At 44.4% G+C, this 22447-nt stretch overlaps 1 protein-coding gene across 1 annotated transcript in view; it reads right to left on the bottom strand.

Moving 5' to 3' along the window:
• The window catches only part of LOC308277992 (sodium/glucose cotransporter 1-like), a gene marked incomplete at both ends in the record, with an annotated part of 39562 nt that extends 29848 nt beyond the window's left edge, over positions 1-9714 (bottom strand). The window contains 2 exons of the mRNA XM_080717563.1: positions 4826-4897; positions 9580-9714. Of these exons, the coding sequence (XP_080573689.1) occupies positions 4826-4897; positions 9580-9714 (207 nt within the window). The remainder of the gene's footprint in view (positions 1-4825; positions 4898-9579) is intronic.
• Positions 9715-22447: the final 12733 nt, after the last annotated feature.

The raw sequence follows: 22447 nt of genomic DNA, 5'->3' as shown, positions 1-22447 counted from the left end.
GAGAGGTCACAGCACCGCACCAGCTCCCTCCTTCCCAGTATTCTCTCCCAAGTTCCCATGAAGGGGCACAGTGGGTGAGACCCCCTGCCTGCCCTTCTCACTGCAGACTCCGCACAGCCTGAGCTCATCTGTGTCACGTGTCACGTCCGTCCCCCTCACCACTTCAGGAGCTGGTCTCTAATCTCAATTCCTGCTGCCTTCCCTTTAGTAAACTCTCTTTTCAACAAGGGGAGTTTGGAAAGGCTTAACCTTTGACCCCTGCCATCTCTCAGGCATCACACTTCCTGGATGAGAACAGAAAATCAGGTGGGGCTCCTCTATCCTGAATATTTTATTTCTGACACGCTGGTAAATATTTAGACGCAGCTTTGCTCCGGAGTCATCATGGTCCCTGTTTACTTTCTGTCAGATCATGTCCCCACAGACAATGGTCCTCTTTACTCATTACCTCCACACACACCGTTCCCTGCCCACAGGCACAGGAACCAGGGAACCACTGCCAAAGCTGGTGTTTTCCCACCAGTTGTTGGCACAAGAGACAGGTAAGGCCTTCTGATGGCATTCAGAGGTCAAGGATGCCGAAGACCAAACCCACTCACCAAACCAAAGATGGGCCCAACTTCAGAATCATCATCAGGGCCTTTGCTCCACGGGCCTGCTCTAAATGTGTTTTCCCTCCCCGACACTGACCCCTTTCAGCTCTTCCTTTACCCCCAAGCTCCTTCCTACTTCAGGGCTTTTGATCATTATGTCTCATTGGCTTAGATTGCTCATTCTTCAATCTTTATACCACTAGCTCCTTCCTTCCTTTCTTTTTCTTTCTTTTTCTTCTTTCTTTCACTGGATATTGAACTCCGGGATATTCTACCTCTGAAAAAGGAAGTGCTAACTCTCATATCTCTTTTGTAGCTACATCCTAAACCCTGTTTAGTTTGAAACAGGGTTTTGCTGAGTTGCTAAAGGTCTCACTAAATTGCTGCGGCTGGCCTTGAACCTGCCATCCTCCTGTCTCAGCCTCCCAATACTGAGATTACAGGAGTGCACCCACCATGCCTGGCCTTTTTTATTTTTTTAAATTGACACATAATAATTGTACATACTTAGACACACGCACATAACAATGCATAAATAGATGAATAAATAAATGGATAAAAAATTTAATTCCCAGCTAGAGGAAGAGGACCTCCTGAAGAGATGAGATACAATGACTCAGAAACTGTGGTAGCCAGCCCTTGGGTAATACTAAGTCCAGACTGTCCTGAGATATTTATATGCACTAACTAATTTAATCCTCAAAATAATTCTACTCTGCAGTGTTTTCTCTTTTGCACAGAAAGCAGCACAGGAATGCAGAGAGCTGGGGTTCAAACCAAGGCAGCCTGGCTCCAGAGTCTAAGCTCTTAGTTCTAACCCTAAGTCACCTCCCTAATAGGAAGTATGTCAAGGGAGAGAGGTGGCTTTGCCGCAAACCACATGCCAAGGCAGGAAGAGTAATCTATCCCACCTCACCTCAGCTAATGATTCCGGACTTCTGACTTCAACCAAATAAAAACAACTGATGATGATTTACTTTCTTCTTTCTTTGACTACAGACATTGTAATCTGTTAGGAAACACTGGGAGGGTGGCTGGTGGAGGAGGAGAAGCCTGGCTCTATTTAGATGTCAGAAACTTGGCTGCACACAGGTCCATGGCTGCCTAGGAACACAAGTAATGCACGGTATGCCTAATGGCTGTGTATTAAGGAGAGAAGGTTCTCAGAGGAGACCAAGACAAGAAGAGACAGAAATGACCGCACTAACAAAAAATAAATTTGGGTGTAGTGATACACGTCTGTAATCCCAATACTTGGGAGGCTGCAGACAAGAGGATTGCATGTTGGAGGCCAGCCTCAGCAACTTAATGAGACTCTCAACTAGTGAGATCCTGTTTCAAAACAAAAATTACAAAAATATCGGGCCACCAAAGCATTAAATGGGGTGAGAAATGCACTGTTGCCAAAAGAGTAAACTCCAAGGTCCTGTTTCATTCTAATTTGGCAAATCTCAAGTCCACTAAGAGTTTGCTCAAACTCTGCATCAGGAATCCAGAATGTCAGTGTCTAGCAGAGATTTCTAAGATGAGCCGGGTGCCGCGGCATGCTCCTGTCTTCTCAGATGCTCAGGGCCCTAAGCAGGAGGATCACAAGCTTGAGCCCAGCCCGACAACTTAGTGAGACCTGTCTCAAAATGAAAAAAATAAAAATAAAAAGAGCTGGGAATATAATTTGGCAGTAGAGTGGTCCTAAGTTCAACTCCTAGTACCACAAAATAAATTAGGCTTTATATAATGATGATGGGAATGTTCTACATCTGCCTGTCCCAAAGGTGGCCACTATCCACGAGTGTAGATTCTGTATGTTCAGGAGAGCTGGTGAGCATAAGACCCATTAACGAGGATCTAGTTGAGGAGAAAAAATCACCAGTACCCAATGTACCAGTATTGGGAAGAGGCGTCAAAATGTATTAATGTACCAGTATTGGGAAATATTTTCAATTTTCAAAACATAACTGTTAGATGAATTTGGTTCTTATTTCAGATCCCTCCCATAAGCTAAGTCTCCTGAAAGGCCCTGGTCTGACCAGTTAAGCTGCCATCCCCCTCTGACCGCACCTGGTCACTTACCTGGGAAACCTGCCCCCTCCTGGTGCCTTTGGCCAATCAGTGAAAGGGACATTCCCCACTGACCCCAAGCCAATTACCTCCCCGCACGACCCCCACCCATGGGACTCTAGCCAATTAGTTCAAAGGGCATTTCTCCTAGCCTATTGGCCCCCAATCTGTAACCCCAAGCCCCTATATAACCCTGATCCCAGCACATGCTCCCTCTCTTCCTGGATTCTTCTTTCTCTCTCTCCCCTCTGTCTCTCTGCCTGTCTCTCTCTTTCTCTCTCTCTTTCTTCCTTTCATACCGGCCCCTCCAACAAATCTCTTGGCTACAAGGTGGTCTCTGGCGTGGTCAAACTTTGTCCTTTCAATAACTGAAAATAACTTTGGTAGAAAAAAGCCAGGAACTTCAAGAAAAGGGCTGCAGACTTCCATGCGGCAAGGGTTATTAGCAAGAGAATAGAAGAAGCCTAAAAGCCTAGGGTCTTTTTACATTTCTAAGAGAAGTGAACTTCCTCAAGGATGTGGGGGAATCCCATACTCTCAATAAGCAATTAACACATTTTGGAGTGTAACAAAAGGCATGGGGGTCTGTGCTGAAGACAGAGCAGGTCTACAGGAATCTCCATATCAAAAGACCAGGCGCATGCTTGTAATCCCCGCGCTTGGGAGGCTGAAACAGGAGGATCGCACAGGTTCAAAGCCAGCCTCAGCTACTTAGTGAGGCTCTCAGCAACTTAGTGAGACCCTGTTTCCAAATGAAGTATAAAAAAATAGGTCTGGAAGTATAGCCCGGAGGTAGAAAGCCTCTGGGTTCCACCCCCAGTACCACCAAAAAAAAAAAAAAAAAAAAAAGACCTACCCTGGAGAAAGGATAGATCTAGTTGAGTCAGAAGACTGGTTAGAAAAATATTCTGTATCCAGGAATCTTCAAAGACTTCTTTTCAGGTCACCCCCTATAATATTTTTGGTATAAGGCTTTATTAAATTTATATTCTATCTTTCCATTTTTGTAATAATACTCATTTAAGCTTCCAGCAAGAGTTCGGGCTAGTGTTTTCAGGAAGAGTTCAGACTAGAGTTTTCTATACCTAGTTCAGAACAAGATCCCACAGTTGTTTCTCTCTCTCTCTCTCTCTCTCTCTCTCTCTCTCTCTCTCTCTCTCTCTCTCTCTCTCACAGCTCTAGGAGCCCAATAGCATCCCTGGAGCAATTCCCCAACCATTGACACCCAAAGCACAAGAAGGAAATGGGTGCAGAAAATATCATAGTGGGTCCCATCTCACTCCAATAAGAATGGCAGTCGAGAACACAAACAACAATAAATGCTGGCGAAGAGGTTGGGGAAAGGAACGACTGTTGGTGGGACTGCCAAATAGCATGGAGATCAGTGTGGTGGGTCCTCAAAAGACTGGGAATGGAACTACCAGCTACACTACTCTACAGCATCTTTCCAAAGGAACCAAAGTCAGAATTTTATAGTGATGCACGCATATCCATGTTCATAGCAGGACAATTCACAATAGCCAAATTATGGAACCAGCCTAGGTGTCTGTCGACAGATTAATGGATCGTTAAACTGTGGTATAAATATACAATGCAATTTTACTCAGTCATAAAGAACAAAACTGCTAGGCTTGGTGTCACATGCCTATAATCCCAATATTTGGGAGGCTGAGACAGGAGGATCCGAGGTTCACCTCAGCAACTTAGTGAGACCCTGTTTCAAAATAAAAATAATAAATAAAGAGTGAATCTTAGAGGTAGAATGCCCTGAGGTTCAATCCCCAGTGCCACACACATATCCACAAAGAACAAAATTGCATCATTTACAGGAAAATGTATGGAACTAGAGAATATTATGCTGAGGTTAGCCAATCTCAGAAAGTGAAAGATCTTGTGTTTTCTCTTATATGTCAAAGATAGAGGGAATTAAATTTGATCTCAGATAAATGGAGGATAATTATATACACATATAAGAAGTTATCAACACCAGTGCCACTAAAACACATGGGGAAGGAGAGGAGAAGCGGGGTTTGGAGAAAGGACACCAAGAGCTGTGTGCATGTGTGTTTCTATTACTCTGAATGCTGTTACGATGTATAGGTACAAAGAACCAATAAGCTTCTTTAAAAAGAAAAAAGTATAGTTAGACAAATAGTATTTCAGGGAAAACTTACCGGCCACCACACCATACTTCGGCCTGCCAGGAAAAAGCCTCCAATAGTCCCACGGTTGGTGGAAAACATAGCCTGAGAAAGAAAGGGTTGAAAATGTAATAGAAAATTAGAAGAGCCGCCTTCACTGCCCAAGGGCACACCTTCCCACACATTGGCACTTCCTTTACCCACTCTGCTTCTTCACACACTTTCATATTCTTATCCCCTGGAGCCACAAAACGCTCAGATGAGGAGGTGGGGAGCTACAATTGGCAGACGAGGAAACTGAGGCTCAGAGGCATAAACATTTTGCCCAAGTGCTCACTCTGCACTTACCCGACGGTGGCTTCCAGCAAGCTGCTTCCTGGATCTGTTTGCTTGCATTTTGAACAGGTGGCAATAAAAGATTTTGTCCCTTTCTTACAAGTACATTGAGGTGTCTAATGAAACATCATACTTTTTTTAGATATTAGGGATTGAACCCAAGAGTATTCTACCTCTGAGCTATAATTTCAGCCTTTTTTTTTTTTTTTTTTTTTTTGGTACTGGGGTTCCTGGAAGCCCTTCTACCTCTGGGCTACACTCCCAGACCTATTTTGTACTTTTTTATATTTGGAAACAGAGTCTCTTAAGCCAGCGCGGCTGGCTTCGAACCTGCGTGATCCTCCTGTCTCTGCTTTCCAAGCGCGGGGATTACAAGCGTGCGCCACCGCGCCCGGCATAATTTCGGCCTTTTTTAAACAGTGTCTTACTAAGTTGTTTAGGATGGGCTCAGACTTGTGATCCTCCTGTCTCAATCTCCCATGCTCTTGATCTGGCTTCACTCTGGGAAATATATATATATATATATACCTGTAACTCTCTTGTCCCCTACTTCTTGATGTTGTTTTTTATGTTGTATGTGTAGTTTCTGTCTACATGATACCACAAAGTGGCATATTAATAAGTAAGTGCTCATAGAATTTAAAGAAAATATAAAATCAAATGCCTCTGAGTTCATATGACTTAAATCTAACAACTGAGTAAATCTAAGATTTGTTCATGAAATTAAAGATGTTAAAATTATTAACATATATCTTTTATCCTAGGAAAACAGTCAATCAAGATTACATTTACCTCGCTAGGATGTTTTCAAACACAATGTTCATTGCTTTTAAAAGGTTTTCTTTGAGCCAGGCGTGGTGGCGCATGCTTGTAATCCCTGCATTTGGGAGGCTGAGACCAGAGGATCATGGTTCGTGGACAGTCTCAGCTACTTAGTGAAGCCCTCCACAACTCAGTGAGACCCTGTTTCAAAATAAAGAATAAAAAAAAATGGGCAGGGAGTGTAGCTCGGAGGTCAAATGCCTCTGAGTTCCATCCCCAGACCCGCAAAAAAAAAAAAAAAAAGTTTTCTTAGGCAGGAAAAAAAATGTTTTATAACAACAGAAACATTTATAATAAAAAATTAAAAGAAAGTGGGAAATGCTTTTAGATTAAAAAAACATATAACAAGCCAGGTGTGGTGGTGCACGCTTGTAATCCCTGCGCTTGGGAGGCTGAGTCAGGAGGATCGCGCAGGTTCGAAGCCAGCCTCAGCTACTTACTGAGGCTCTTGGCTACTTAGTGAGACACTGTTTCCAAATAAAATATAAAATAGGTCATGCCAGGCGTGGTGGCGCACGCTTGTAATCCCCGCGCTTGGGAGGCAGACACAGGAGGATCGCACAGGTTCGAAGCCATTCGTGCGCGCTGGCTTAGGAGACCCTGTTTCCAAATAAAAATGTAAAAATAGGTCTGGGAGTGTGGCCCGGAGGTAGAAGGGCTTCCAGGAACCCCAGTACCAGCAATAATATATAAAAAAAAATAGGTCTGGGAGTTTAGCTTGGAGGTAGAAAGCCTCTAGGTTCTACCCCCAGTACTACACACACACAAAAAAATGTATAACAACAGAGGGTTAGATAAGTTGCAGAGCGTTTGAGAAATTTGCAATTGATCTATAAACAGTAAGATATTTTTTTAAAAGTTTCAGTGTGTAGCGAGGTTAGTCCTATGTATTCTAGTTTTAAAACAATTTGATTTTCTTAAAAATATTGATCTGCCTTTGGTAAAGTTTTATAAAACCTGTGTCTCTTGCTATATACTGATAATTTCCCAAGATGTACAAAACTCCTAAAATATAAAATGTAAGATTATTTAGACAATGGCATATACACAAAACAAAACAGTAATAGCATTTTTAGGCTCATGCAAAGATACAAGTGGGATTTTCCCACTGAAGGCTCCTGAGCAGCTGCCCTTTGTGACACATCTCAGGAGCAAACTTCTTTCTCATCACAGCCTACTTACCCATTCTAAGCTCCAGTAAGCCTATTGATTCACTGCCAGCTCTGGAGCATCCACTTTACAGTGTGCTCCGCCAGGATCCAGCCAGCCTATTCCATGCAGACTCCTTATCCAGCCCCACCTGCAGTCCAGGCCTCTTATTTGGCACCAGCCCCAGCACAGCCTGCTCACCTATTACAACCACCAGTTCCATCACATTTTCCAGACCAGCCAGCATATACAATCCAGGCAGTTTATCCTGTACAACATAGGAAGTAGCCTATTTATTAGGTGCTGCCTTTTGAATATGTCTTTTACTCTGAACAAACCACTCATACCATCCAGACATCTGAAAAGGCAACTTTCATTACCCAGCAAGTGTACACAAAGACCCTCCTGATAGCAAGCAAGCACCCATTCCAAGATCTGCAGATCAGATGGTATACTCTGTACCACCTATGTAGCATGGACTTCTGAGAAACAAGCCTATTTAGTACAACCCCAAGGTAGTGCTTCTTCAACGCTGGAGCAAAAGATGTATATAACACCAAACTTAGACATAAACATGTTCTACTGAGCTTGTACTTAGCATCCAGGATTTGGTGGCTCCATTCCAAGCGGATGTCAGTTTTAGACAGCAGCAAGTACAATCTCAGGCCCAGTCAACTAGTATCACATTTCAGAGGGCAAAAAAAGACCTTCAACACACTGAACAGATGCCCTTCATTCATCAGGCTACCTCACAGGCCCTCTCATCTCTCAGCACAGCTTTCCCAATCACATCTCACACCCAGCTAGGTTTCCCACTCAGCTTTCATACAGAGTTAGTAGATGACTCACTCATCTCCTAGACAAGCACAGAAAACCCAACATGTCTTCCTGAAAACTCGGGAATATTCCCTAAGTCAACAGTAGTCTGTGTATAGCCGGCACACTGCCGCTGTCCAACATCAGGTACCTGAGTCACAGGCCCCCTACCCCGATTCAGCCACTAACCCCAAAGGCCATCCCAAACACAGTCCAGATGGCATCTCCTTTGCAAGAACAGGTGCAACTGGCACCAATGGAGCAGCAGTATGTGGGACAGCCTTTAGAGAAGCCTCGGATGCCCTGGAAGTAGCTTTGCCCCCGTGGAAAAAACTAACAGCACCAGCCAGCATGGATCCAGTAGCCATTTTGTAGCTCAGCATCTGATTCTGGGTCATCAACCATGCTTACAACATCAGACCTTCTGTCAAAGCTCTAGGATAGCCCTTCCAAATCTGGCCATCTCCTGACACCTAACATTCCAGAAGAGGCTTCTACTGTCAGAGTATTTCTGAGTTACAGACACAGAAACATTTGCAAGACCAAAAAATTCCAAAGGTCAAATCTAGATTCTTCCATAAAAGAGATTCCAAAGCTGTTACTAAATCTATTAAAGACAGGTGACCCTGATCAGAAAGACAAGGGGAGAAAAGCCTGTTGGCTTTCTGAACGAACAAAGGGATCCTGGTGCACATCAGTGGGAAATTTGCTCCCTCAGCACCATACTACAGCTTCGCCTCCTGCTCCTGCTTAGCATACTGGGGCTAAAGGTAAAAAAAAAAAAAAAAAAAAAAAAAAAAAAAAAAAAAAAAAAAAAAAAAAAACTAAAGTTGATCAACATATTTCACAACAGCTTCTAAAAATAAGTAAAACAAAACAAAACACAGCAGCCCTGCTCTTCTGTTTAAGATAGTCAATGAACCACCATAAATGGCTTTAAGCCAAGATAACCTGACCAGAGGCATGGGCCACCATCCCAGCCCATCTCACACTTTTAAAGTTGTTAGGTGTACCATAGTCTGTCATAAATGAACTTTCCCAGTTTCAGGCTGCAGAGAACAAGTTTCTCTGGTTTGGTGTGTCCCTAGTAGAGTTCCAAGCACAGACACAAGCACTTTCCTCTCCCCAGCCCTGGGCCACCCTCTGGCCCTCCTCCTCCTGCTCCACCTCCTTCCCCATCCTTGGGGAAATTCTCTGGCTTCTGGGATTCCCCAGGAGCCAGCATTTCTCAGTCACCCCACAGAGGGCCCCAACACCCGAGGCAGGCAGAGGCTGCTGCTACCCTGTCTGTCACATCTGAGCCTGGGCAACTAAGAGGCAGGACAGTCAACACCTGCCTGAACCTTCTGCGGCTCCGCAATGTCCCTTTCCTGCCCTTAACACTGGCCCCAACCTCTGTGTTCTCCACCCACTGGCCCCAGGGTGCTTTGGGGTTTTCTGGCAAGCTCCCCCAGGACCATTCTAACCTGTGTTTACCCTTGCTGTCCCCCATGCACACACAGTGTCCTTGAACTCCTCTCAGGCGATCCCAAGGCACCCACGGCCTCCCCGCACCCAGAAGCCCACCCTGCAGCCAGCTGAGGGAGACCCTCTCTTCTCTGGGAGCTCCTTTGTCCACAGGGTGCCCTCGCCCCTTCAGTCCGCATCCCAGAGCCATGACATACCCACAGCCCGACGGCCATCACCACCAAAAAGTAGATGACGATGACGGAGATGTCGGCGGCATTCTGGATGCGCTGGTAGGACGGGACAGGTTCCGTGGCGGTGGTGGCTGTAGGGCTCCAGGTGCTACTCTCCATGGTGGTGGTGATGTATCACGAGCAGCTGCTGTGGGCTTGGAGTGCAGACCTGAGAGCCAAAGCCCAAGGAGCTGTGGCTTGGCCTGGGCAGCTCATGAGGGCAGGTAAAGGCTGTCCCGCCAGCAGGGAGGGGCCAGCCAGGGGTGGTGCCTGCCTGGCACAAAGGCCTGCTGTGCTCCCGCAGCAGGAACCCACCGGGCTGTCACGCCTGGCTGTCCCACCCGGGACAGAGCAGGGTTAGTTCTGTAGACAAGTCAGGGCACCTGGGGCCAGGAGCCTGGAGGCTGTGGGTTCCTACCTCCTGCTCTGGACCCATCCCAGGACCTCTCTGGACCTGGCTTCTCCTGTGTAAAATGAGTACAGGACTTCAGCCAGACCCTTGTTCTCCATGGAGAACATTCTTGGGAGGAGGACGATGGGCTGTGTGTGCAATCATAATCCCTGGAGCACAAGCCCCACCACCCACCGGCTACTCCTCACACACCCTCTCTGGCCCCAAAGCCCCTGGTTACTACTACATTGTACTATACTGACTCTGGAGAAGGGGTCTGCTCAGGTCCCCTGCCCTGTGTCTCACCAAGAACAGCCAGCCTTTCCACCTCCCAGGGTCCTGCCAGAGGTTGCCACCTCTGAATATTGGAAAATATTCAGGAAAAGAACTGTGGCTGTAATGAACCTATACAGACCTTTTCTTGTCTTTATCCCTAAATAATTCAATATAGTAATGGCTTACATAGCATTTACATTGTGTAGTGGAGGTATGAGGTACTGGAGATGCAACCCAGAGGCATTCTATCTCTCAGCTACATCCCCAGCCCTTTTTACTTTTTATTCAGAAACAGGGTCTCACTAAGTTGCCTTGAACCTGTGACCGTCTTGTCTCATCCTCCCAAGTACTGGGATTACAGGCATGCACCACCAGGCCCCGCATTTATATTGTAGTAGGCTTTATAAGTAATATATAAATTATTTAACACATATAGGAGGATTATGGAGATTGTGTGCAAATACTGTCATATGTGTTCATGCTCATGCACATGGGAATTCAACCCAAGGGCATTCTACCTCTGAGCTGTACCCCCAGCCCTACCTTATTTTTTATTTTGAAAAAGATTCTCACTAAGTTTCTGCGGCTGGCCATGAACCTGTGATCCTCCTATCTCAGCCTCCCAAGAACTAGGATTATAGGTGTGTGCCACTGCTCCCAGCCTTTAGTCTCAATTTAAATTTCTCCCAAGATGCTTCCTGACCTGCACCCTTCCCTAGCCTAAAGGCTGTCTCAGAAATCCCTCTTCTTCCCATATTTGCCTCAGTATCTTTAATTTTTATTTGTATAACTATATATTCAGTATCTATAATCCCCACTAAAATAAGCCTCATGAGGGTAGCACCAGCGTCTCTTGGCCTTCACTGTGCCTAGGCGTGGAGTTGGCATATAGTTGATATTCAATAAATACTAACTCAGTAAATAGATTAATTAAAATAATAAATACAAAGAATTATAATGTGACCCAAGCACTTTGGTGTAGGCCTGTAATCTCAGTACTTGGGAGGCTGAGATAGGAGGATCATAGGTTTGTTGTTGTTGTTGTTGTTGTTTTGCTTTGTTTTGGTTTTTGTTTTGTACTGGAAATTGAACTCTAAGCTACACCCCCAGCCCTATTTTTACATTTTATTTTGAAACAGTGCCTTGCTAGGTTGATGAGCATCTCACTATTTGCTGAGGTCATCCTTGAATCTGCAATCCTCCTGTCTCAGCCTCCCAGGTCCTGAGATTGCAAGCATGTGCCACCACAGCCGGCAGGATCACAGATTTGAAGACAGCCTCAGCAACTTAACGAGACCCTGTTTCAAAATAAAATGGGCTAGCCGGGCGTGGTGGCGCACGCTTGTAATCCCCGCGCTTGGGAGGCAGAGACAGGAGGATCGCGCAGGTTCGAAGCCAGCTGCGCGCACTGGCTTAAGAGACCCTGTTTCCAAATAAAAATGTAAAAATAGGTCTGGGAGTGTAGCCCAGAGGTAGCAGGGCTTCCAGGAACCCCAGTACCACCAAAAAATAAAAAAATTAAAAAATTTAAAAAAATTAAAAAAAAAATGGGCTATCCAGGAATGGTGGTGCACACCTGTTATCCCGGTACTTAGGAAGCTGAGACAGGAGGATTGTAGGTTCAAGACTGGCCTCGGCAAATTATAAAGACTGTTTCAAAATAAAAACTAAAAAGTTTTGGCTTGGGGTGTAACTCAGAGGTATGCCCCCTGGGTTCAATCCCCAGTACCAAAATAAAAGTGCTGGGTGTATAGCTCAGAGGTAGAATGCCTCTGGATTCAATCCCTGCTACCAAAGAAAAAAATAATTATAATGTGATAGATGCTCTGAGAGTAAAGCAAAACCGACCTTACTTTGTAAGGGAGACAGAATAAGAAGCAAAAGAGACGATCGTTAAGAGACATTCGCAACTGGGCACGGTGCTGCACACTTGTAAGCACAGTACTTGGGAGGCTGAGACGAGAGGATCGCAGATTCAATGTCAGCATCAACAATTTAGTGAGGCCCTCAGAAACTTAGCAACACCCTGTTTCCAAGAAAACATAAAACAGGGCTCAGAATGTGAGTCAGAAGTAGAATGATGCTTGATTTAATCCCAAAACCACAAGAAGGAGAGAGGGGGAGAGGAAAGGAGGAAGGGGGAGGGAGGGAGGGAGAGAGAGAGAGAGAGAGAGAGAGAGAGAGAGAGAGAGAGAGAGAGAAAGGGAGAGAGAGAAAGGGAGAGAGAGAGGGAGAGAGAGAGAGAGAGAGAGAGAGAGAGAGAGAGAGAGAGAGAGAGAGGAGAGATAGGAAAGAGGATACAAGAAACAAGAGAGGAGAGAGAGCTAGAGGGTGAATTTGTACTGAGGTTTAAGGGATACATAACCTGCACTGCTTTAAGCAGAAGCCTGTGCTATTCCTGTCACAGACAGAGCTCCTGGGCACACACAGCTAGAGAAAGGTTGGAGATGTGAGAGTTCGTGGATGCACACTCGGGACCTGGAGGTGCTTGTGGTCCCCAGGGCTGGGTAGGACAGTGGGAGATGTGGGCAGGAACGACCACAGAGGACCAGCGCAGCATGCTGGGCATCCTGGAACTCCTCCCAAAGAGCAGCAGGGAGCAGGTACGGTGGGGACTTCTAACCTTAGGCTCATGGGTTACTCAGGGTTGGGGTTCAGACACCCATTAGCTTCCTAAAAATATGCAGATATTGTAGATCTCTGTTTTACTTGGGAAGAGGACCCATGGCTTTCGTCAGATTCTCAGAAAGATCAGTGGTCCCTACAGAAGAATAAAATTGTGTCATTTGCAGGGAAATGTATGGAACTTAACAATATTATGCTGGGTGAGATTCGCCAGCCTCAAAAAGCAAATCGTTGTTATGTTTTCTCTCCTAGGGAGAAACTGGAAAACAAAGGCAACCTCAGATGGAGGAGGAAAGACTCCAGTGGAATAATGGAGGGGCTGAGAGGAGGGAAGAGGGGTAGCAATGTAAATAGGGTAGCAGTCGAATAATGCTATCAGTCTAGTTTAGATGACCTATGCCCAGCTCAGTGACATGGAGGGGAGGGAGAAGAGGCAGGCCTGGTCGGAAATGCTCCAAAAGTTGTAGTTGTGTGCATGAATATTCCTACCACGCTAGACCTCAGTATGAGATATGGCTCCAATGTGTGTGTGTGTGTGTGTGTGTGTGTGTGTGTGTGTGTGTGTGTGTGTGGTGCTGGGTATAGAATCCTGGGACATTCTACCTCTGAGCTACACCCTCAGCTCTATTTTAATTTTTATTTGGAAACAGGGGCTCATGAAATTGCTGAGGCTGGCCTTGACCCTGTGATCCTCCTGTCTCATCCTCTCAATTACAGGCGTTCACCACCACGCCCAGCCTACCCTACAATGTACTATCAAAAGTACATATATAAGTTACTATACATTGTAATATATATATCCACCTACCTTAACCACCCAAACTTTTCAAATCATATAAATGGTTTCCCCTTTTACTAAAGGTTTCTATGGAGAGGAACAACTGTGTCCTAAACCAATTTTTGAGGCCTTGTTTTAGCAAAGCTACATAAATTTTTTTAAAACCACCTAAATTATAACAATTTCACCAGTTTGTGACTCGTAGCACTCATAACAAAATTTAAATATTTCATCTCTTTGCTTCTTGCTTCTTGCTTGTCTTTTCCGCCAAAAACAAGCTCCTTGTTTTCTTAGTCACTGCACACGTAACCTGGAATTTACTGAATCTCAGTAAATACCTGTTGACTAAATAAGTCTGATTGTAGGTATTTTTCATTGTGGTAAAATAAATGTAACTTGAAATGTGCCCTTAACAATTTTAAGTGTAGATATCTATGGCATTACATACATTCATGTTATTCTGCTGCCATCACCACCATCCAGCCACAGAATTCTATTCATTTCATAAAACTGTTACTCATTCCCCATTAGACAATGACCACTCAAACAATAACTTCCATATTTCCCAACCCAACCAGCCTCAGTTGCCCCCGGCAACCACCATACTCCTTTATGCCTCTATAAATTTGACTGCTTATATGGTATTTTTTATTTTGTGACTGGCTATTTTTTTTTGTACTGGGGATTGAACCCTGGGACATTCCACCTCTGAGCTATACAACACCACCACCACAGTTCTAATGTTTGTTTGTTTGTTTGTTTGTTTGTTTGTTTGTTTGTTTGAAACAGGGTCTCACTAACTTGGGAAGGGCCTCATGAAGTTGCTGAGGTTGCCAAGAAGCTGCAATCCTCCTGTCTCAGCCTCCCAAGTACTGGGATTAAAAGTGTGAACCACTGCACCTGCCTGTGACTGGCTTATTTTACTTAACATAGTGTCTTCAAAGTTCATCCATGTTGTAACATCAACCAAAAGAATTTTCTTCTTCTTCTTCTTGTTTTTTTTTTTGTTGAACCCAGGGGCATTCTACCTCTGATCTACATTTGTAATCCCAGTACTTGGGAAGCTGAGACAGGAGGATCACAGGTTGGGGGCCAGCCTCAGAAATTAAGCAAGACGACCTTGTTTCAAATTTTTAAAAATTTTTAAAAAGGTGGGAACACACACACACACACACACACACACACACACACACACACGAGGAAAAGAACTATCGTGGATCAATCATTTGCTCACTAATTAAACACTGAAGTGTTGAAAAACAGTTTCCTTTCATCCTCCTGACACCTGTCATCGTAGGTGTTTCAGATCACAGGTGAAGAGAAAGAGATTAAATGCCCTGCCTGTCACAGGCCGCGGAGGAAGGCAGACCTCTAGTTGGCCCTTTGCTCTTGACCAACCGCACACGGTAGAGGCACTACCTCTTGTGGGGGGGAGAGGGAGCACATCCTGGGGGGCAAGAAGATAAAGCAGAGAGACTCTGGGAAGGAACTCACAGCCCTGGTTTGGGTTCAGGCCCAACCTCGTGCCCTCTTGCGGCTGGCTCCCAGTGGGACCACGTGCCTCTAGGCAGCCAGCCTCCTCCAGCATCTTCCTCTTTCCTCCACCTGCCTACCTCCTCAGCCTTTCAGGTTGCTGAGAATGGCCTCCAGCCTGCGGTCCTCCTGTCTCAGCCTTCCAAGTCGTAGGATTCCAGCTGTGGCCACCACCCTTGCTCCTTCCCCCTTTCAGAGACCCGGCATCATGCAGCTGGCTCCACTTCCCAAACTCAAGTTGATTGGAACCCAAAGACTCAATGGTCTGTAGGCAGAGGAACCAAGAGGAGGTTTGAGGGAACTCTACTCAACCCAAAATCTTTGGCTCTTTCCCTGTAACCTTTTTATTTATATTTCTTTATGGGTTGACTGGTACTGGGGATTGAACTCATGGACATTCTACCCCTGAGCTATAACCCCAGCCCTTTTTAATTTTTTATTTGGGAACAAGGTCCTGCCTAAATTGCTGAGGGCCTCACTAAATTGTTGAGGCTGGCCTCCAATGTGTAATCTTCCTGTCTCAGCCTCCCAAGTACTAGTATTACAAGCAGGTAGCACCGTATCCAGATTCAGGTATCACCATACCCAGATCTTTAAGAAGGCCAATTACATGATCCTTGTTGTATAATGAGTTTAGTACTTTCCTCATATGCCTCTTTCAGAAGACACACACAATTTAATCCGGGTGTGGTGGTGGCTGAGACAGAATTACAGGTTCGAAACCAGCCTCAGCAACTTAATGAGACTGTCAGCAACACAGTGAGACCCTGTTTCCAAAAAAACAAAATAAAATAGAACTAGAGGTGTGGCTCAGAAGTAGAATGCCCCTGGATTCGATCCCAAGCACACACATACACACAAAAATAAGGTCCACAATTTAAGTGATAGCATACCAACTGATTTCCACTACAGAAAAAAAAGTTGAAAGGGGCATGATATCTAATATTGCTATCTGGGTCCTCTGTTACACGTGTAACAGTCATCGCAGCTTCTCAGCCACCTCCCCAAGGAGCCCAGGGCTGAAGTCTTACCAAAGCCAGCTCATTGCTCCTGAAGAAGGCAACTGGCTACATCTCCAGGTCTGCTTATTTTAGCTGCAACTCACTTGGCTTCTTGAAGACCTGAAAATTTAAAAGTAGCTTAAACATAAACCCTGGAAAGACCACTAGAGATGACAGCTCAGGGAGGCATGGAGTCCTGGAATCCCAGTACTTGAGAGGAGGATGAGACAGGAGGGTCACAGGTCAGTCTCAGCAACTTAGTGAGACCCTATTTCAAAATAAAATATAAAAAAAGCTGGGCGTGTATCTTGGAGGGACAACCCCACCCCGTTCAATCCCTAGTGTCAAAATATAACTTTAAAAAGATCAGTGGTGATGGCATAGGGGAAGAGGCAAACCAGAGCATCCAGAAAGCACAGCAAAGACAACTACACAGGGACAGGTTGGAGCACCTCTGCACCCTGCAAACAGTGGGTGCTTACTAAGTGTTTGACAAATGAGAGGCAGCTGGGACAGAGAGCAACACCCTGGGCCTTGCAGCCATGGTCGTGCTGTGTGACCTGGAGTCACGCAGAGTCCTCCGTGCTCCCTGAGACTGGCCCCATTCCACAGTTCAGAGACACAGACAGTTAACGCTGGGTCTGCAGGGGCTGTCCTCCATGGCTCCAGCTCAGTCGGGGAGGGCATGTTTTTACCTGCTTGATTCAGGAAGAGCTTTGCTTACTGAGGCAGCACCACCCTCTCTGGGTCACACCTGTCTCTGAAGCAAGAAGCACCTATCGACTTAGGAGCCCCGTCACACCCTCATCCTGAGAAATCCAGAGACTTGACTTCCTGTTCAACAGCTTGGGGGACAGCAGGGCAGCCCAGAGACTCCAGGGAGCTGCCCGGCCTCAGTTTCTATCCACAGAACACCCGGAGTATAACAGGAATAATCACTGAATTCAGAGGAAAAAAATCACTTCAGTGAATGTAAATTTTTTTCAGTGTAAATTTGGTTCATCTGATGAGAAACAGATAAATTGTGTTTATAAATAATCATATTGGTACTTGGGAGGCTGAGACAGGAGGATCACAAGCTCAAGGCCAGGCTTGGGAACTTAGCAAAACCCTATTTCAAAATAAAAACTGAAAAGGGCTGGGGTACATCTCAGTGGTAGAGTACCCCTGGGTTTTATCTCCAGTAATGTGAAAGAATGAAAAGAAAATGAAAGAAAGGAAAAGAAAAGAAAAGAGGGAGGTAGAGGAAAAGGAAGGAAGAGAGGATGGGAAGGGAAAGATAGTTCTGAAGGGAAGATACTAAATTGTATAAACTAGCTAACTGTTTCAAATCAGTCCTAAGTTAAAAAAATCAGTCCTTAGTTTAAGTTAAAGAAACAAGAACAAAAACTCTAGCCGGACGTGGTGGTGCACGCTTGTAATCCCCGCGCTTGGGAGGCAGAGACAGGAGGATCGCACAGGTTCGAAGCCAGCCTCGCTGGCTTAAGAGACCCTGTTTCCAAATAAAAAATATAAAAATAGATCTGGGAATGTAGCCAGAGGTAGAAGGGTTTCATCCCCAGTACCACACACACACACACACACACACACACACAAACAAAAAAAAAAACCTCTAATTTGATGAAAAAATTTTCACCTGAATTATGCAACCACAAGATCTGACTCATCCTTTGCTCTTTTTTTTTTTCAGTTGTTTTAGGGTTGTGAATAGTGATAAAGAGAGAGGGGATAAGAGGCCAGGCCCTAGCTACAATGTGGGTGTTCACATTGTGATTAGCAAATGCAAGGGCAGCACCTTCAAGAGGAAACTAAGATGAAGCTGAGGGCAAGGCAGATGCTGCTGAACAAACCACCATAAACACCATACATGCACAGTACCTGCGCATGCCTGTAACCCCAGTACTTGAGAGGCTGAGACAAGAGGACTGCAGGTTCAAGACCAGTCTAAAAAAAAAAAAAAAAGCTACCACAAATTCAGTGGTTTAAAACAACACACAAATTTGATTCATGGAATAGAAATTCAGTTTCAACCTCCAAAAGGTGCAAGAAAGCAAAATATTAGCAACATATTTGTATAGCTAACAAAATTGTGAGGAGGTGAGATAGTTTTATACATAACCAGATTCGGACACCTAAAATGTCAAGATTCTCTGGTTCTAACTTTAGATCTCATCTCTGCAATCCTATATTGACTTCTCTCAAGCTATAGACAAGTATGTTTACATGGGGTGGACCACGCATACTATGGAAAATTATTTGTTTATTTTGTGGTACTGGAAAGGGAACCAAAGAGCAGTCTATTTCTGAGCTATACGCCTATACTTATTTTTCCCACCTTCCCTTCTTCTCCTCTGTTATCACCTGGCCTCCCTCACTGTTAACCTTCTTACTTTTCCTCCCCTCTAAAGCCACATGGCCTCCCTCTGTCCTCCCCCTTTTCCCCTTCTCTCCTCTTATTGACCAATTGGAACGATTTGAGATGTCAGTGTGGGTTCTTGTTCTTAGCAAGTTTAGAAAAAATAACCAGAACTATACTGCTGCAAGCTTAAGCAAAGTTTATTATTACAAATGTAGAAAGAAGGGACAGAACAATAAAGCACTGCATCAGAGAGGACACGGGGAAGTGCCTTGACAGTAAGACACTGATGTCTCTGAACATTTTTTATAAGAATTCATTATCTCCTTGTTCCCATCTGCTTAGCTGATAGTTCTCTTTTCCCATCAAAAGCAGATCGATGCAGGTCCACCTGTTATCTCTGCTGTGTAAGCCTTTTTTGTTAGCCTTTTTTTTTGTTCATCCTCACAGGGACAGATAAGTCTGATCAAAATGTGTTTCTTGGTTAACAAGGTCAGGGCTTACATGGTAAATGCCTGCTTTGAAGTTTAAAGCATGTCCTGTCCACCTGTGTCCTTGGTAAGTTCTTAGCCTATATCTGTCTCCTAAAGGTTATTTATTATGCTAAAAACTTGTCTTACAATAAAGAAAAGAAAACTACAGTAACATATGCATACCCATGTTCATAGCAGCACAATTTATAATATCCAAAATATGGAACCATCAACATATGAATGGATTCCAAATTATGGGATATACACACAGTGGAATTCTACTCAGCTATAAAAAAGAACAAAATCATTTCATTCCCAAGAAGATGAAAAGACCTGTAGAACATTATGTTAAGTGAGATCAGCCAAGCACAGAAAGAGAAGGGATGCCGGGCGTGGTGGCACATGCTTGTGATCCCAGCATTTGAGCGGCTGAGACCAGAGGATCATAGTTCGTGGACAGCCTCGGCTACTTAGTGAGGCCCTTTGTAACTCAGTGAGACCTGGTTTCAAAATAAAGAATAAAAAATAAGGCAGGGAGTGTAGTTTGGAGGTCAAATGTCCCTGGGTTCCATCTCCAGACCCACAAAAAAATAAAAAGTAAAAAAAAAAAAAAAAAAAAAAGAAAGAAAGAGAAGGGACATATGTTTTCTCTAATATGCCCAAACTAGGGACTATTAGGAATACCAGAGGGACTCCAGACAATGGAGGGGAAACCTCAGCAAAGCTGAAATGAAGGGTAGGAGAGGAAGAAGGCTGAGGTTGATTAATGAAGGAGCTACATCTGAATATGTGTAAAAGTATAAATGTAGCATGGTCAACCTGGACACTCATTGTTGAGGGGGAAGGGGAAGTAGCGGGGAGGGGGCACCAAACACAAGTGTGAATATATGCCATTTTCAATATGATCCACATAAAAAAATTTAAAAAAGAAAAGATAAAAAAGGTTTGGGGCTATAATGATTCTGTGTAATTAGTAATTAATCTTGAGTTAATATAGCTTGCTTTTTCATCTTTAACTTTAGCCTAAACTATTGTGAAAATCCATAGAACATTTTTCCTAAGTACAGCCATCTGTGTTTTAACATGCAGTATTCAGCTGGGCTGACAGCCAAGTCTTAGCTCACCAAGGTCAATCCTTGGCTGACAGCTTAGAGGCAGAGAAAATTATTTTATTGTTCTGCCTAAGTATGAAAGCTTGTTCTTATTGCCAATTAATACAGCTCTTATCAACAATCAATGCAGGCTCAATCCCCATCACTAATGGTCAGCTCCGCTACTTTATAAATATCTCCCTAAATTCTATTTTTGCATACATCATGTTTAGATAATATTTTTTATTATTTCCACTTGCAATTAACACCCTTACATATCAAACTTCAAGCCTCCTACAGCTATCTTACATATTTATTTCCTTATTTATTTATTTCCTTTTTGATAAATAGGTTGATTGATTGATGGTATTAGGGACTAAACCCAAGGATCTTCTACCCCTAATCTATACCCACAGCCCCTTTTAGTTTTTTGGCTTTTTAAAATAGGGTCTTGCTAGGTTATGGAGTTACTACATACTGATGCTGTCCTCTTACCTGTGTTCTTTCTGTCTCAATTTCCCAGTAATGGGATTATAGACACGTGGTACTATGCACAGCTATCTTTTTTTTCTTTCTTTTATATATTGGGGATTGAATCCAGGGGCATTCTATCTTCAGGAACACCCCTAGGCCTTTTTAAATTTTTATTTTGAAATAGGGTCTTGCTAAATTGCTGAGACTCTGACTAAGTTTCTGAGCTTGTCTTGAACCTGCATTCCTTCCATCTCAGCCTCCCAAGTACTAGGATTATGCATGTGCCACCTTGCTTGGCTTCCCCATGATTTTTATTTTATTTTATTTTATTTTTATTTAATTTTGCAATACTGGGGAGGGAACCCAGGGGCATTCTAACCTCCAAGCTACACCCACAGCCCTATTTTTTATTCTTTATTTAGAGAAAGTGGGTCCCTGAGACTGTGGCCTTGGGAATATGCTGTGCCCATAAATCCCCTTCCTGACTCTTCCTGGCCTCTGTGATATGAGAGCAGGGCGCTTGCTCTCTCCCTCTCTGTGCTTCCCACAATGCCCTGAGCTCCAAAGACCTGGTGTGACATGGAATGAACCTCTGAAATCTCCAGAACTGTGAGCAAGCAAATCTTTCTTCTCTAAGTGGTGTGCTCAGTTGTTTTGGACCACAGCAGTGAGAATGATCACTAAGACAACCTCTAAAGAAAGCATGATATCAACCTAAATGAGGGGATGTGAGGGGGAAAGAAGGAAATTCTCTAAAACACACAATGTACTTAAACATATCGAAGTCAACCACTAAGCCAAGCATGGGAAGGAGGGATGGGGAGGGAATGGGATGGGAATTGGGTAGGGGCTAAATGGGTGATGTGTACATGTATGTTCACACAAATATTTTACCCCAATATGATGTATGAATACAATGCACCGATAAAAAAAATTTTAAATGATAAAAAAGAAATCATGATATTAAGCCTCTAGTCCTTGGAGCATGTGAGTTTGTGGCTATAGAACTCTATTGACAGACCATTTGAATGCTCTTGACTGACTTGGAAGATAGTCTTAAACCCGAAGGAATCGGGATTCTTCTAACAGAAGCTGCACTGGGATCATCTCTGGGAGCTCCAGGCCCAGTATTTGACTGGCAAGATGCAGGAGGTGCTCGAGAAACCTCTCTGAATAAAACTGAATTAATGGAAGAAGAAAGTACTCAGCATCACTCCTCAGTCTTTCCTCCTGGCCCTCTGTGGACCAGGCCTCAGAGACTGTGCACCGAGGACACTGACTTACCAGAGGGCGTTAGTTCCAGCACCAGCAGTGGATAGGTGCAGTTAGTGCAGCGACCTCAATACCACAGTGTTTCATACACCTGGAAGGTACCACACAGGCCACTCCATCTGTGGAGATATGTGGAAGCGAGTTCAGGGAGCAGGGCCAGCCAGGCACAACCCACAGACATTGGAGGAAAAGCCAGAAATGTGGGCACATGCCTGTCATCCCAGTACTTAGGAGACTGAGACAGGAGCATCACAGGTTTAAGACCAGCCTCAGCAACTTAAATCTTATTTCAAAGTAAGTGATTAAAATGGGCTGGGGGTGAAACCTGGAGGCAAAATGCCCCTGGGTTCAATCCCCATTACCCCCCCCAAATCACCACACTCAGTCGGTCACTGCAACTTACATCTGCTGAATCATACCTCATCACTCAGTGTCTTGTGGGGTGTTCTCTAGACTTTCTTAAAGTCACTCATGACAAGAGGCCTCACATCTTCCCATGCCAAAACCAAGGCAGGCAGGTAGGATAAGAGGGGAGGACGCTGAGTTATGTATGCCTACATCTTCTGCCCTATACACAGCTCCC

Source organism: Muscardinus avellanarius (genome assembly GCF_963383645.1).
Source record: "Muscardinus avellanarius genome assembly, chromosome: 21".
Taxonomy (NCBI): domain Eukaryota; kingdom Metazoa; phylum Chordata; class Mammalia; order Rodentia; family Gliridae; genus Muscardinus; species Muscardinus avellanarius.
This window is presented reverse-complemented; position numbering and strand designations above follow the sequence as displayed.